The following is a 16,937-nucleotide window of genomic DNA, read 5'->3' on the forward strand; positions in this document are numbered from 1 at the left end:
GGCGCCGGCGCGGGAGCGACGGGGACGGCGAGGAGGCCGCGGCCGCACCCTCACCTTCTCCCTCGGGGCCCGCCGGACCGCCCGCCCGCCCGCCCGGGAAGGGGCCGCAGAGGGCCGAGCGGCGCGCCGGGCCCCGTCCCCGCCATGGCGTCGTCGCGGTGGGCGCCCAAGGTGAGCGCCGGGTGACCTTGGCTGGCGGCGTCTCGGGGATCTCGCGGGAGCGCCCGCGCGCGCGCGCCCTCGCCCTCGTGGCGCGGGGGCGGGCCTCCGTTGCGCCCCGCCCCCTGGCCCTCGCCCCTCCCTCCCCCCCTCCTCACGACCCCCCTGCGAGGCAGGCCGGCCGGGAGCCAGCCTCTCAGGTCGCCGTCGCCGTCTCCCACCCTTTTCCCCCTCCGTGGGGCCCAGGCCAGCTTACGCAGCCCGCTCCGATTCATCCTCACAACCCCCCTGCGAGGCAGGCTAGCTGGGAGGTGCTCGCCTCTCGCCCGCCCGGGAGCCCGCCTCTTAATTCGCCGCCATCATTATATTCCACTGTTTATTTCCTGCCTTGTTCCTCATGCAAAGAGCCCAAGGTGGCACAGCTGTTAGTGGGTGCCTTGGCGCCTTTGGCGTGAGAGAGGCCTCCGGAGGTAGCCTGATGTGTTTGTTTATTATTTGCATTTATTATTACATTTGTATCCTACCGTCTTTCGTCTTGCAAGGAATTCAGGGCGGCTTACATGGCCCTCCTCCGTTGCAGTCTCACGACAGCCCTGTGAGGTAGCTTAGACTGAGAGTCATTGGCTGGCCCAGAGTCACCTGTGTCTGAGTGGGGACTAGAACCCAGGTCTCCCGAGTCCCAGGCCAGCACTCGAACTACTATACCACTTTAGCTTTTTCATGCATATGTTTTTATCCCTGTATCTGTATAATGGTGTTATTGCTGCTGTTGGGACCCATCAGGCTGCAATGCAGTCATGTGGGGGTAGGCAACCTGGTGGCTTCCAGATATTTTTGGACCACAGTTCCCATCAGCCTCAGCCAGCGGGGTCAATGGCGGGAGTTGTAGTCCAAACACCTGGAGAGTGCCCAGTTACCCTACCTTGCAGGATCTGGTTTGACTCACCAATTGAGAGTTGGTGCTGGCTATGACACACCGGGGAATGTCTAATTCAGCCTTCCCCAATCTGGTGCCCTCCAGATGTGTTGCACTACCAGCAGCCAGCCAGTGCATCTGAGGGGACCAGGTTGGGGAAGGCTGGTCCAATTTAAAGAAGAGCCCTGTTGGATCAGAGCCAAAGTCTGGAGTCCAGTGTCCTCCTTTCCACAGTGTCCAGCCAGATGCCTCCAGTGCATGAAGGCAGCAGCCCTCCCTTGTAGTTGTTGGTTGTTGTTGTTTACTCTTAGTGTCTGGGATTTGGAGACACATTGCCTCTGAATGTGGAGGTTCCATGTAATCAGCGTGGCCAATAGCTATTAATAGAGCAATCCTATATGTTGTTGTTGTTCAGTCGTGTCGGACTCTTCGTGACCCCATGGACCATAGCACGCCAGGCCTTCCTGTCCTGCGCTCTCTCCCGGAGCGTGCTCAAGTCCATATTCATTGCATCGGTGATGCTATCTAGCCATCTCATCCTCTGCCGTCCCCTTCTCCTTTTGCCTTCAGTCTTTCCCAGCATCAGGGTCTTTTCCAGAGAGTTTTCTCTTCGCATTAGGTGGCCAAAATATTTGAGCTTCAGCTTCAGTATCTGCCCTTCCAATGAGCACTCAGGGTTGATTTCCTTTAGGATGGACTGATTGGACCTCCTTGCAGTCCAGGGGACTCGTAAGAGTCGTCTCCAGCACCACAGTTGGAAAGCGAATCCTATATGTACTTGCCATTAATAGAGCAATCCTATATGTACTTGCCTTATCACTCACATCCAATCGTTAGATTGGCAAAAATGGGATTGTTATTTGAGGAAATGGACGAGTTGGAGGGGGAGCCGCAATTGTAAAACTGTTTGGAGCAGGAATCTGTGGCAACAGATTTGTGTCATATTCCAGACTAATACAGAATTTTATTTTGGCTGTTCTTTCTTCAAAGTGGGTGAAGGGCTTTGGCTTCATAGTTCTTGTTCTTTAGGGAGAACAGTTGGACACTTGGATTAAGGGTCACCGGACCATGCTGGTATTTGTGCTTGCCCAGATGAAATGTGACATGGCCTCCAGTCCTCAGTTTTAACAATCCAGCTTTTCCCAGCTTGCTGAGGGGTTGCAAAGCAATAGCCACAGCCTTGGTGAATATGGAATTGTTCAAGTATGTGCTCTCTTTGACCTAGTAAGCTTGATCATTTATACTGAAATAACTCTTTCAGTCGTTTCTGTCTCAGATTTGCTTTTGGGTGTGTACTGTTGATAATCTTTCAGAGACTTGGTGTTGTTGTTGTAGATATACCGCTTCCTGTTGTATGTACAATCATTATTCATGTTCCTTCATTGTCTCTAGTCAAAGTAGTTTTGTAGATTTTCGTAGTCTTCAAAATGGATCCTGGGAAAAGCAAAACCAGCTTATATTGCGACCAGCAGTTCTGCAACAGACCTATGTACATTGGACATGATGGTTACACATGCCTATTCCCCCCACAGTGCCTAGAGTACCCCTGGAACTGTGTTTAGAATTATGATTGTATTAGAGAAAGTTGAGTGTATATATGTAGTTGAGCATTCATTTAGAGTTTTGAAAACAAAGCAGGCATAATTTTAAGGAGTGAAATTGCTCAGACAGGAAATCACCTGTCTGGTCTAGTCAATTTCACATCTCCTTTGACACCTATGAAAGTAGAAGGAGAGGTTGGAATTAAGAATATAGATAATGAACCATGAGGCTCTTCCTTTACTCTTGAACAATTAAGCTACCTGTGCAGACTGGTTAATTTTCTTAGGACGCAATCCTATGGGGTTAGGCAGCCGCCTCCGAACTCAGAGGGGACCGCCTATCCAGTGCAGGGCAGGAGAAGCACGGAGGGGATCATGTATTTGCAGCTAGACAGCTGATTTTGGCTGGCTAGCCATGGGAAGGCGGAGCCGGGGAGGTGGCTGCTGGACGACACATAGGATGTGTCATACCAGCATTTCCGCCTTCCCCGCCCCGTTTTCACCACTCCACAGTCCAATCTGAGCGCGGGGCTGCTCCAAGCTGCCTGCAAGGCAGCGCAGGATGGGGGGAAGGTCGGTTCTCCAGGAACTGACCTCGTAGTGCAGGTTCCTGGAAACTGACGTATCCTATGGCTGTCTAGCTGCTGACTAGTGGCCATAGGATTGCTCCCTCCCAGACTTACGTGATTCTGGGCTAGTGAAAGGCTAGATAGCAAGGCACTCTTGGCCTGCCTCTGTTACTGAGATAACTTATCTTGTCTGCAATACTTACAATACTCAGGAAAGTAGAATCAGGAATTCATTGTAAGTGAGCAGTCAGCTGAGAGCAACCTGAGAAAATAAACAAGGACTGCATAGTTAAAACATTCTGCAGTGTGTATCTGTCACAGAAATGAAGACTCCAGTTCTGCAGTGTTCCCTATGCGAGAATATACTTCTGTTTGTTTTCTGTAAGTTTTCAGAGTTTGCCAATAAGAACCACACTGGAATAGTGAGGTCTACTTTTCTACCTTGCTGGGTATATAAGAGCCTATAATATGCAAGATACAAACTCTTAAAAAGCAAACTTGGAAAATGGCTAAACTGCAAAATGCTTTGCTAATACCTTTCACTGGGTTCTGAGTTACCTTCCATGTGCCTGTTAAGCAGCCAGAATATTTGGATGGTGCTCAGAGTAATGCTGCTTTGTCAAAGTGATGTAACAAGTGCAGTGACTCAAGATAACTGAATGTTTAGGGTTTATATTCACTCTAGTGGGATACATTATTCCTTTAGTTGCAAGGACATTAGTAGTTCAAAGGTGAATATCAGGACGAAACTCTGCCTTGAAGCAAAGAACTATTGCAGGCCTGGGCCCCGATCTCACTGCTGATGCAAGATGTGTCATCCTCTTGTCTGGAGTAGTTATGCTGCTTTGTCCAGGGTATGGTCCCAAGGGAGCTACATGGAAACATAAACCTTCCTTAAGTTGCAGTGCAAGATCGCCTGTAGGCATGACAGAGCTTCTTCCCAGGATAAGAAGGAGGCCTATTGATGGCAGGTCAAGCCACTGCTGCCAATGATGAGGCTGTTCGAAGGCCACAGACAAATCTTTGAAGATGGAATGCTTCAGTTGGGTGGCATAAACATTGCGGCATAAACATTGCAGCATCAATCCAGTGAGACCCTTTATGTGCACGCATGGGATTTCATTTTCTAAGGAATCACCTTTCCCATATTACATATCAGGCTGCTCGTTAAAACTCTGAATTTTAAGTAGCAGGTTGCCGTTCTTTTCTCAAAAAGTAACAAATTTCCTATTTCTGTTTCTTTGCTCATAGGCCGTAATACAATAGATACATTGATAATGCGTGTGCAAACAACACATGAATGTCTTTGAATGCAGAATTGCTGGAGTCCTAACAGACTGGGGGATTGTTCCTTTTCTATTGCCCTCATGGTCTAAAATAATCATATTTCTGTTTTTGTTACATTTCTGTAGGTCTTTCGTTTACTAGGGGGTTTCAAAAGCCCAAAACAGGTGACCAGAAGTTTTGGTAGTGCTGTGAGTATACTAGTTTTTTTTTCTTTAAGAAGCTTCTCAAAGAAAGGTGCTATTTTTGTGTCAGTTTAATTTAATCATATTGAAAATAATCTGTTCTGTTACCATGCACTTCAGAGATGTATTATGTATGTCACACTTAACTTGAGTACAGAGATCTCTGTGTGGTTGTACACTTGGAGAAAACTCTGATGAACCATATTCAAAATATCCAATAAAGCTTTTGAAGCCTTGCTTTCTCCTTCTATAAAGCTCATTCTACAGAAGAAAATTCTCTGAGAATGTTCATACATAATTTAAATAGTTTGTATTAGCCACTTGATGGTCGGGAAACTTCGAAGCAGGAATAATGTTGAGAACCTTCTTATCTTCTGCACCATTGTTTGAATGTTTCCTTATAGGCAGTAGAATTATTTATTTTTTGCTATCTAGAGTAGATTTCTCTGCTTCTTAGATCTGCTCCTTAATTTATTCTATTTCGTTTTTTTAGAATTATCCGTCAACAGTCTTGATGTATTGAAGCATGTCACGCTTGCTGTTCTTAGCATAGTTGGCATTTCCTACTAGCGGCCCTCCAGATGTGTTGGCCTACAACTCCCATCAACCCTAACCAGCATATCCAATGGTGAGGACTGATGGGGGTTGTAGGCCAAAATATCTGGAGGGTCACTAGTTACCTACCCCTATCCTAGCGGATTCCCTTGTCAAATTCTTTGTATACCTGTAGTCTGGTCTGTAACTTCCTTTTCAGCTTGTTTATCTTGTTTTCAGTCTTGCTGTAGATAAATGTTTGATGCATGTGAATTTTTTTTTTAATGGGCGGAAGCAGGCTCTTAAAAACATACCTAAAGAGGGCTTTGAGTCAGCCCTGGGGGCTGCATAGATTGGGGCCATTTCACACATGATGTAGTATATGTATGCTCAACAGGGAGCGATGACTTATAGTTGTTCCTTCACATGCATTTGTCACATTCACACCTTAGGTACACATTTTTAAATGCCTTAGGTGACCCAACAGTAGTATTTCCTGTGGGAAGGAGAATTGCAGAAGAGATTTTGGCTCACGGTGGTGATGCAGTAACAGTTAGGTGTGCATCAGATTCATCTGAAGCCCAAGCCGAATCGTGCCCCTTCAGAACATTTCTGGTGCTTCCCAAAGCAAAGAAGGCTTCCCTCTGAAGCAACCCAAACTGAAGCTGGACCAAAACAAGACTTCCTGGCATGATTCAGGCTTCAGAAATTTTCAGACGTTCCATCTCCCTAAAAGCGTCTTTTTCGTTCTCTAAACACTGATGTGGGTGGGGGAGGGAGTGCGGTAAAGTGACTGACGGTCTACCTTCTAATCAGAGAGCAAGTTTTACCAGGAGCTTTCCCATCGTTGTGCGGGAGAAGGGAAAGAGAAATGAGTCGCTTCCCCCCAGCCATCACTTGATCTTTATAATAAGTCTTAGGTCCAAGACAGATAAGCAAAATCCTTACATGATATATTTGTACCACTGCGGGTGGAGGAACATATACTTGGATGTTTCCCTACTCAAAAGATTCCCTGCACACAGAAAACTAGAAAGTGGGAGGGGGGCGGCTAAGAGCTATTTATCCTGGAAAAGCAGACTTTGTGATCATAATGCTTCCCGATGCACTGTTCATGTTCATTCAATTTCTGGGCAATTGTTAGAATATAAAAAAGTAATTTTGCACCATGCAAGCCACAGGTAACCTGCAACTTTCTGTAAATTTATGTTTAATCATGGTTTCTGGTGGACTATTATTTTACATCTAGAATCGGACAGTAACTTTGATCCCAGGAGATGGCATTGGACCAGAAATATCTGCTGCTGTCGTGGAGATTTTTGAAGCTGCTAAGGTAAGGTACTCCTTTGATAGCTGCATGTGTTTCTCTAGTTCTGCCTGACACCCTTGGATTTGTTCAGTTATGGAATAGGGTAGTGATGGGTCCCTCTTCCCTTGAAGGAAGGGTCAATGTGTCTGGGAACAGCTGTTCCTCTTATTAGGGGAGAGGATTATTAGGGCTTTGGGGGTAGGGGTGTGTGAACCCATCCCCATCCGGGTTCTCTGGGTGCCCACCCAGTCCCTGCCCCCGCTCGCTGGTCCCTGGACCGCACTTGAGCCCCTCCCGTTCTTGACAAGCAGCCCCCACTCACCCCACCGGCCTTGGTGAGCTCTGCAGTCACCATTTTTTGAAAAATAAAATGGCAGTCACAAAAATGTGCATGTTTGTGAATGTGCTGAAATGTGCATTTTGCGAAAGTGCAAATATTTGCAGTCGCGAAATGCGCATTTTCGCACATTCACAAATGTGCACATTTTTGCAGTCACTATTTTATTTCTCAAAAATGGTGACTGTGAAGCTTGACAAGGCTGCTGGGGTGAGTGCAAGCCATTTGCCGAGTGCAGGCAGGGGGCAAACAGGGGCTGTTCCGCTGGATTTCCAGATGGAATCGGGGCCCTGCGCCATCCCTGTTTGGGGGCAGTAGATATCTTGGCTGTGATGTCAATGCATAGCAGCGAGAGACTTTGGAATCATAATCTGCAGATTGTGTTTTACATACCATGACCTTTGTTTCAGAGCTTTGGCAATTAATGGCATCGCATTGCACAGTTTGTCTGCACATTAATTATTTAGGGAGATCTGCTCTGCAGATGCATAGGTGTAATGCACATTGTTAATTTCTACTGCATGTTTTTGGTGTTCCGCAATCTGGCATGTTGGGGATATGGGGAGAAGACAATGATGTATGGAGAGCACTGGATTTGGGTACTTTCTGCTTTCTTCACCCCTATGCTTTATAACCATGAAGCCTAGAAGCCTATAGTTGTTTTGTAAAATGAACAAGAGCATCTGGTCTGTGCAGAATTGATGTTAAGGGCACATGTCCCTCACTCCTCCATTATTACGAAACGTAACCTCACAGCAAAGTTTTTAACACATCTCAGTCTTGACTTGATATTCAAGAAGGAATGGAATGAACTAATGTACAGTATAGCCTCTGAGAACATTCTGATTTCAGTTATTTATTTGTTTAAAACCTTTGTATCCCGCCTTATATCATTAAGATCTCAGGGCAGCTAACAGATAAAATCAATTAAAACAATAAATAATTGAAACAGCTAAAATCATTAAACAAGGTAGTACCAATTAAAATCTAAAACATTGTGCTACTTCAGGGAATGCATTTAGCCCTCAAAGGCTTTGGTAAAAAGCCATGTTTTTACTTGGCGCCGAAATGAAACCAATGTCTGCACCAATCAGGCTTCCAAGGGGAGGGCATTCCACAACTCGGGTGCCACAGCAGAGAAGGCCCTCTCCCAGTTATGATGTCAGTTTGGTGGTTCAATAAGAAATGATATGTGCTTGACATGAATGAGATTTTAACACTGTAGCAGTACTTATGTGCATGGCATTTCACAGAGTAATATAAGCAAAAGACAAATCTCTGCTCTCTAGAGCTTACTATAAATAAATAAATATATATATATATATATATATATATATATATATATATATATTAGTTTGTATCCTACCATTCTTCCGCAATGGAGCTCATGGCGGCATGCATGGAAGAGCACGTGGGAACCCCATCTAGGCTCTGACAAGAACCAACGTGCCTAGCTTCAGCAAGGTCTCTGCTGTGTGCCTCCAGACCCTTGCCCTAAATTTAGATGTGGGATGAAATGGGGGTGGGGGAAAGACAGATAACAACGTATGAATGCAAGTAATGTGTTTTTAAGTCTGAGTCGGCATCATTGCAATCCTTCCTGAGGTCAAAGCCAAGCCACATGACATTCTTGCAAAACGGGATATTCCCCAGGTGACTCTCAACTAAGAAAGCTGAGAGAGACCCCACCAATAGGATCACTCTTAAATTTAGATAAGGGGCGCAGATGAATCTGCTCCTATCTGTCAGAAGTCTCCGATCGATTCCAAATCCCTGTGAATCTTGCGAAAAGCTTTCCTGACCAGTGATGAGGGTTTTGCAGAAAACCTGGAAGTGGGAAGATTTCTGTTGACCTAACTCTATAGAGATCTGATTTGGCATATTTATAAGTTAGTTACAAACTTGATTTTAAATGTATCAGTATTGTATCAATTCCAGTTGCCCGGTTATTTTAATTCATTATGTTACTAATTTTATGGAGAAAAGGCGTATCTAAAAATGGAAAGTTTTCCACCTCACATTGCTGTTTTTGACATGAGCCAGCTGTAGCCAGATGCATACTGTGTTGTGCCACTAATGGCAGTTAAAACTCTCTGGTTAAAACTGCCATTATTTCTGCAGGCTTGCCATAGTTGCCTCCGCTGGTCTATATTTCTGTGTAGACCTCCCATTATTCAGCCTGAAAACTTCTGCTTTAGGGCTGCTGTGTCTTCCAATCCAGGGTAAGGGATTCCAAGGCTGTGAACAAAATCCCTTCAACGATTAGTGGTTTTTCCAAAACAGCTCAGAAGATAATTTGAAACAATTATGTTTAGGCTCCTGTTCAGTTTGAAGAGAGAAATGTGACTGCAATCCAGGGGCCGGGAGGAAAATGGACAATTCCACATGATGCCAAAGAATCCATGGACAAGAACAAGATAGGACTGAAAGGTATTTTGGAGGTTTCTGCTGACATAAAAAAAGAAAAGAAAGTTTGCAGCATTGATGCATCTTTGCTCCCTCCACACATCGTTTGTAATCGCATGTTCCCTGGACAGTGTCTGTGGGGGACATAGGATTGTTCCATTTCCTGGCTCCACGCTTGTCAATAGGACTCTGAGCCTGGAGCCAGGAAATCGCAGTCCCCTCCCCATCCCCCTCATGGCTGGTGCGGAGAGAACTGTGCTGGCAGCCTCTACACGCTCAGAAAACGGAGCACAGAGACGGGGAAAGGCGCCATTCCCAGGGACAGGAAAGAGAGAAGACCGGGGGTGGCTGCCTTACATTGTTTCCTATGGATGCCCCAGCCTCCTTCCCTCCCTGTCTGAGACGCTGCTGCTAGACAGGCAGAATCGCCCGTTTAGCAGAAAGGCAGGGTGGGCTGGAGCACGGAGGCCAAGATTGCCTCCGCACTGTTCCCGCTCTGCGTGGGATTCCCATAACCCCCCAAGTTCAGAGGCTGATGGGAATCGTGATAGGATTGCACCCTTAATTTTGCATTAACGAGGTTTTGTTGTATCATAGAATCATAGAATCATAGAATAGTAGGGTTGGAAGGGGCCTACAAGGCCATCGAGTCCAACCCCCTGCTCAATGCAGGAATCCAAGTCAGAGCATCCCTGACAAATGGCTGTCCAGCCTCGTCTTGAAGGCCTCCAGTGTGGGAGAGCCCACCACCTCCCCAGGTAATTGGTTCCATTGCCGTATTGCTCTGACACTCAGGAAGTTTTTCCTGATGTTCAGTCGGAATCTGGCTTCCTGTAACTTGAGCCCATTATTCCGTGTCCTGCACTCTGGGATGATCAAGAAGAGATCCTGGCCTTCTTCTCTGTGACAACCTTTCAAGTACTTGAAGAGCGCTATCATATCTCCCCTCAGTCTTCTCTTCTCAAGGCTAAACATGCCCAGTTCTTTCAGTCTCTCTTCATAGGGCTTTGTTTCCAGTCCCCTGATCATCTTTGTTGCCCTCCTTTGAACCCTCTCCAGCTTGTCTGCATCCTTCTTAAAGTGTGGTGCCCAGAACTGGACACAGTACTCCAGATGAGGCCTAACCAGTGCTGAGTAGAGGGGAACTAGTACTTCCCGGGATTTGGAAGCGATGCTTCTATGAATGCAGCCCAAAATAGCATTTGCCTTTTTTGCAGCCACATCACATTGTTGGCTCATATTCAGCTTGTGATCGACGACAATTCCAAGATCCTTCTCGCTCGTAGTGTGGTTGAGCCACGTATCCCCCATCTTGTAACTGTGCATTTGGTTTCTTTTTCCTAGGTGCAGAACTTGGCATTTGTCCCTATTAAATGCCATTCTGTTGTTTTCTGCCCAGCACTCCAGTCTATCCAGATCACTTTGAATTTTGTTTCTGTCTTCCAAAGTATTAGCTATCCCTCCCAATTTTGTGTCATCTGCAAATTTGATCAGCATTCCCTGCACCTCCTCCTCCAAGTCATTAATAAAAATATTGAAGAGCACTGGGCCCAGGACTGAGCCCTGCGGTACCCCACTCGTTACCTCTCCCCAGCTTGAGAAGGTCCCATTGATAAGCACTCTTTGGGTCCGATTCTGTAGCCAACTGTGGATCCACATGATCGTTGTTTCATCTAGCCCACTTCGAGCTAGTTTGCTCATCAGGATATCATGGGGCACTTTGTCGAAAGCTTTGCTGAAGTCGAGGTATATGATGTCTACAGCATTCCCACGGTCTACAAGGGAGGTGACTTGATCAAAAAATGAGATCAGATTTGTCTGGCAGGACTTGTTTTTGACAAATCCATGTTGGCTTCGAGTAATCACTGCATTGTTGTCAAGGTGCTTCCAGATGGATTGCTTTATGATCTGCTCCAGAATTTTCCCAGGGATTGATGTCAGACTGACTGGTCTGTAGTTCCCAGGTTCCTCCTTTTTACCCTTTTTGAAGATAGGGACAACGTTAGCCCTCCTCCAGTCATCTGGCACTTCCCCGGTCCTCCATGATTTCTCAAAGAGAATAGACAGCGGTTCTGAGAGCTCTTCTGCCAGTTCCTTTATGACTCTAGGATGCAGTTCATCTGGCCCTGGAGATTTGAACTCATTCAAAGTAATGAGGTGTTCCTTGACCATATGCCTGTTGATCTCAAGCTGCAATCCTGCCCCTTCAGCCTGTACTTCGCCTTTGCCAGGGGGGGTCATAGACCCTCTTTTGGGAGAAGACTGAGCCAAAGTAGGAATTGAGCACCTCTGCCTTTTCTTTGTCCTCTGTTATCATTTTAACAGAGGACTCCCTGTCATAAGGAGTCTGTATATACAGACTCCTTATGTATATACATAAGGAGTCTGTAAAACATAGTCTGATGGTCCCACTCCAAGCCCTAATCTACCAATTGCCTTTGTATTCTATCCCCTTCTGATTAAAATCCCATGTTTAAAAATAGGGGAGTGGGCAGGCGATCCCAACTAAATACTCCACCAACTCCTGCTCAACAACAAAGGATACGTTCTTATCCACTTTTCCCTTCTTCCCAAAATTGTTTCTCCCTAGACTCTGTTTTCTCAGTGCACATATTGAATTGTCTTAGTCTAATCTTCCTCATCCTACTGTAGCATGCTGGAGGGACAATAACTCAGAGACAGAGCACATGCCATAACTGCAGAGGATCCTGAGTTTGATCGCTGGCGTCTCCAGTAAAAGGATCAGGGAGCAGGTGGTGGGAAAAACCTCTTCCTGAATCCCGGGAGAGCTACTACCAAAGCAGACATATGCTGTACTGACTAAATGGACAAGTAGTGTGGCTTCATACTTCCTATGTGCAGCTTCCTGTGTTCCTCGCCAATCCCCAGACAGCTGGCTCTTTTATATGCTCTCTCCTTCAGTAGCTTCCAAAAACCAGTGACAAAGTTCCCAGAGAGGGAAGTGGTAGCAAACGGCTAATTATAGAACACTGTAGAGAAGGAATGTAACCCAATGGAGCATATCGGTAAAAAATGTCTAAACCTTCCTTGCCTGTTGAAATATACAGGCCAGGTTGAGGAGTGTTCCTCCAGAATGAATCCCCAGCATAAGATACTGTGCAGTGCAGGTAGTACTCAGTGGTGAGTTGTAACGAGAGCCTTGCAACGGGAGCTAGTTTCAGCTATAGGTGACAAAGTCCCGTCCTCCCAATTCACATCAAAGGATTTAACTTGGGAGTGGCAGTGAAGAATGCTGTTTCTAAGTCTCAGGCCAGTGTGTGATGTTTGTGCTCTGAACTGGAACTTTTCCACTTTGTTCTTTCCTCTTGTCTGTTTCAGGTCCTTTAAAAACTCCAATAGCTGCTGGCCACCCATCAATGAACCTGCTGCTCCGTAAAACGTTCGACCTTTACGCAAATATCCGTCCTTGTGTGTCGATCGAAGGCTACAAAACCCCTTACACAGATGTTGACATTGTCACAATACGAGAGAACACAGAAGGCGAATACAGTGGAATTGAACATGTGGTATGCTTAGATAGTGGAAGCAGATTGCACACTACCCTCCCCCCACAACAACTAATACAAGTTGCCTGAACTAGAAAGTACTTAAACAAATTAACTTTTAACCACAATAGAAGATATATTTAATTTTGAAATAATACAGTGTTCTGCAGACTTGATGATTCACCAATCAACCCTGCTGGGACTATCCAGATTTTTAAAAGATAACTCAGCTTTTTACTACCCACGTAACTGTTGTGTGTCTTTCAGATTGTTGATGGCGTTGTACAGAGTATCAAACTCATCACGGAAGATGCAAGCAAACGTATTGCTGACTTTGCTTTTGAGTATGCCAGGAACAATCAAAGAAGCAAAGTTACAGCTGTGCATAAAGCAAACATTATGTATGTGATCTTAACAGAGTAACCTAGTTCTAATGTTCAAAATTCTTACTGCTGTTTTTGTTTTTTAGTGGAGAAGTGTGTGTGGATCTGCTGCCACATGTCACTGCCAGAAGTGGATACCATGTATTTTATGCAGCCTGCTTCTGGTAGCCAGGCTTTGTTCAAGGCTTGGACTCCACCCCTTTTCTCTGTCATTCAAAATAAGCTTAAGGGCATAATCCTATGCATGTTAGGACAGAAACAGGCCTACAGCTCATGTAGCATACAGGCTGGGGCATGCTGGGAGTAGGAGGCATCTTTTGTGTCTCAACATGCATAGGCTTGTGCCTGAAGAGGTTTTGGCACATTAACTCACTGAAAAGTGATGCTTGCACTTGTATGAAATTATCAGTTCTGTTCTCACTTTCAAATCCAGCGTGACTGAATACATGGAGGAGGAGGCAGCAGGGTTGGGCTTGCTCTCCTCACCCTCCTGACTTCCCTATGTTCAGTAGAAGATGAAAGCAAGGCTGTACACATGATCGAGAACCCTAATTGTGTGGTGTTCTTGACCACACAGAAGAGGCTCTGCGTGTACAATCCTGTTCTCATCTTTTGCTGAACGTACAGCGGAGTAGATCCATCAGAGGTGAGCCTACTTCTTCCCCACCCCCGATGTTCAGCCACGTTGGATTAGAAGGTGAGAATAGGGCTTTGTTAGGAGGCCAACACAGACATCAGATCTCCTTCAGTTACAAAATATTTCCCCATAGCTCTGTATGTTTTGATTAGATTAGTGTAATTTACCTCTTTTTCATGTAGTTTGGGAAATGGTATATCCTAGAGACAGCTATGAAAGCAACCCTTAACAAAGAAATTTTGCACAGAAAAAACAATTTTGTATTAATAACAATATTTCCGTAATCCAATGTAGTCCAATTACATTATGCAACATTTGCCTAAAAATGTAAAATAACTAAACCTAATGCTGCTGCATGAATACTGGAATTAAAATTGTATTCCTGGACCTCAACCCAGTGTGCTTTTAAAAAGACAACCTCTTCTTCTCATATAATATTTGGTACAGTACTACCTGGCTGGTGCTGTGCCACAAATGCCGAGTATAACCACTTGTTTTACCCCCACACCATGCCTCTAGCTTAATCTCCTGACACTCCCGAACTCACAAGATGGAACAGCTTTTCAGTTTACAGCTGACTTTTAGCTAGGGTTAAAACTCCTGCCATCAGATTGTTACAGTGGACATGAGTGCAGAGAGGCTTTATCCCTTTCACTTAAATACAAACCTTTTACAGCTAAGTAGGTGGTTATGGCTCAGTTCTAGAATAATGCTGTGGCCTCTGAAGAGGTTGACTTGAATAGTGGTACAGCTGCTATTGGGTGTCTTGGAGCCTTTGGCACGAAAGTAGGAGCCTGATGTGCTTGTTTATTATTTGCATTTACTTTTATTTATTACTATGTTTATATCCTGCCCTTTTTCCTCTTGCAAGGAATTCAAGGCAGCTTACACGGTCGTCCTCCTCTCCATTTTATTCTCACAACAGCCCTGTGAGGTAGCTTAGACTGAGAGTCAGTGGCTGGCCCAAAGTCACCCAGTGAGTTTCATGGCCGAATGGGGACTAGCACCTGGATCTCCCGAGTACCGATCCAACACTCTAAGCACTACACCACACAGACTAGCTTCAGATGTAAACTAGAAACCTATCTTGGCTGATCAGATGTCTTTTGACTTTTAAGGTCTTCTCTGGTCTTGTCTACTGTAATATGCTTTGAATGGAGGCTGTAGGCTATGTACGAGATACATTTTGGCCATACTGGATTCTGAGCTCTATATTTTTTTTAAGGCAGTTCACAATTTTGAATAACGGTGTGGAAAACTAAAAATATATTACTGGTAAGAACTCTTGTCCCTAAGGAATAGGATATTTGCCCTTAGGGTAGAAAGTATATTAAAAAAAAACCACCCTCGATCTGTCTCCATCCTTCTCCTTTTGGCTACCACTTTAAAAGTTAATGACTTGCTTAAGATCAGTAAAGAAGGTTACATTTGAGGCATGGATGTATGCTATAGTGGACGTTAACAGACGCTCTCGCTGTACCTGGACGTAGTATTAATCCAGTGTGCACATCTAGGTCCCTAACCTGCTTCTTCTGTTGATGTGCAGGCGAATGTCTGATGGATTGTTCCTGAAAAAATGCCGGGAGGCAGCAGAAAACTGTAAAGATATTAAGTTTAATGAAATGTATCTCGACACTGTGTGTCTGAATGTGAGTATACAGCAAACTCATGATAAGGTGTTTAATAGTTGCTATTTCAGGTCATCTTAAAAACAGCAACCTGTCTGTTACCCCTTAGATGGTGCAGGATCCATCACAGTTCGATGTCCTTGTTATGCCAAACTTGTATGGTGACATCCTTAGGTAAGTAGACTTGAGCTAGCATAAAGGAATATATTTATCTGATGTATGTATTTACAAGATTTTTAAACCAATTTTCAACTCGGACTCCCAAAACCGTATACAAATAGTTTAAAATATTAACTTACAAAAACCAGCAATAAAACTATAAAAACAAATGGCAGAGAGGCTAATTCCCCCAAAGCAGCCTTCCCCAACTGGTGCCCTCCAGATGTTTTGGACTTCAACTGCCACCAGCCCCAGCCAGGATGGGGTTAGGAATGCTGGGAATTGTAGTCCAAAACATCTGGAGGGGACCAGGTTGGGGAGGGCTGCCCAAAGCATAGCAAAACAGAACTGTTTTCTCCTGTCTCCAAAATGTCTTTATAGAGAGAAATACTCAGAAGTATGTTCCCAAGCTCTGGAGCTACAACCAAAAAGGCCTTGCTTATTGATGAAGCCAGTTGGGCTTCTACATGGAAATTGAAGCAAGTAACCTAGAAGTTCGGGATATTTTAAAAGTGTATCAGAGTACATCGTTGTGCTAGCATGTCTTGGTCCTTCTCTCCTGCTTTCATGTCATGCAGCTTACTAAGTTTACCCAGCCCCTTTCTCTATCCTTCAAACCATGCTTTACACCATCTTGCCTGCATTTGCACCCACTGACTGGGCTCAGCACTACTGCAGTTAGATCCCTGCATTCTGCTCCCAAACACTCTTCCTGCTAATGTCCTTGTTAAAGCTGCACACTTTTGTCTACCCAGCTCTGCTTGTTGGCTCACTCTTCCAGAGTCACCCACTGCTGGTATGCAAGATTTTTTCAATATGGTCTGCTAAAGGGCCTAAACATAGTATCTCCAATCCTTTTCTTGTGTTTGCATTTTCCTTGCAGTGATTTGTGTGCAGGATTGATTGGGGGTCTTGGAGTAACGCCAAGTGGGAACATTGGTGCTAATGGAGTTGCAATCTTTGAATCGGTAAGGCCTGTACTGCGAAATGAAATTCTGGGACAAGGCCCCTGGCAGGGCCTCGTGGCCCTTTGATTTTCTTGTGACTGTTGTTGGGCTTACTGCAAAAGCAAATAATTCTGTCTTTAGGGTTTAATAAGTTCATTTCAGGGCTGTTCAAATACTCATAATAAAGGATATTGCTGAATCTAACACTCTCTCAGTATCAGGATCTTCAAAGGCGCCATTAGTTTAGGCTCTTAAATGGGATGTTTGTTTTTGAAAGGAACATAAAACAGCAAATTAGCAGCTCAAGTTCCCTTCTCGTATGGAAGTATTCCCCAGTATATTGCAAAGCAAGGAAGTGTGAACCAGGAAGTGTTTTATATTGGCTGTTGTTCACTCTTGGGGAAAAAACGTAGTATCTTGGTCTCACTGGTGTGACA

The 16,937-nt window shown here is 45.0% G+C and overlaps 1 protein-coding gene across 1 annotated transcript in view; it reads left to right on the top strand.

Annotated features, from left to right (window-relative positions):
* IDH3A (isocitrate dehydrogenase (NAD(+)) 3 catalytic subunit alpha) overlaps nucleotides 1–16,937 on the top strand; it is a 22,092-nt gene continuing 5,155 nt past the window's right edge. Inside the window, exons 1-9 of the mRNA XM_084816757.1 lie at nucleotides 1–171; nucleotides 4,598–4,660; nucleotides 6,438–6,521; nucleotides 9,150–9,264; nucleotides 12,580–12,767; nucleotides 13,014–13,147; nucleotides 15,313–15,415; nucleotides 15,504–15,568; nucleotides 16,437–16,521. Coding sequence (XP_084672883.1) covers nucleotides 145–171; nucleotides 4,598–4,660; nucleotides 6,438–6,521; nucleotides 9,150–9,264; nucleotides 12,580–12,767; nucleotides 13,014–13,147; nucleotides 15,313–15,415; nucleotides 15,504–15,568; nucleotides 16,437–16,521 — 864 coding nt within the window. The 5' untranslated portion in view covers nucleotides 1–144. The remainder of the gene's footprint in view (nucleotides 172–4,597; nucleotides 4,661–6,437; nucleotides 6,522–9,149; nucleotides 9,265–12,579; nucleotides 12,768–13,013; nucleotides 13,148–15,312; nucleotides 15,416–15,503; nucleotides 15,569–16,436; nucleotides 16,522–16,937) is intronic.

The sequence above is a fragment of the Heloderma suspectum genome, chromosome 11 (assembly GCF_057233095.1).
Source record: "Heloderma suspectum isolate Gila_16-S chromosome 11, 16-S_ref, whole genome shotgun sequence".
Lineage (NCBI taxonomy): Eukaryota > Metazoa > Chordata > Lepidosauria > Squamata > Helodermatidae > Heloderma > Heloderma suspectum.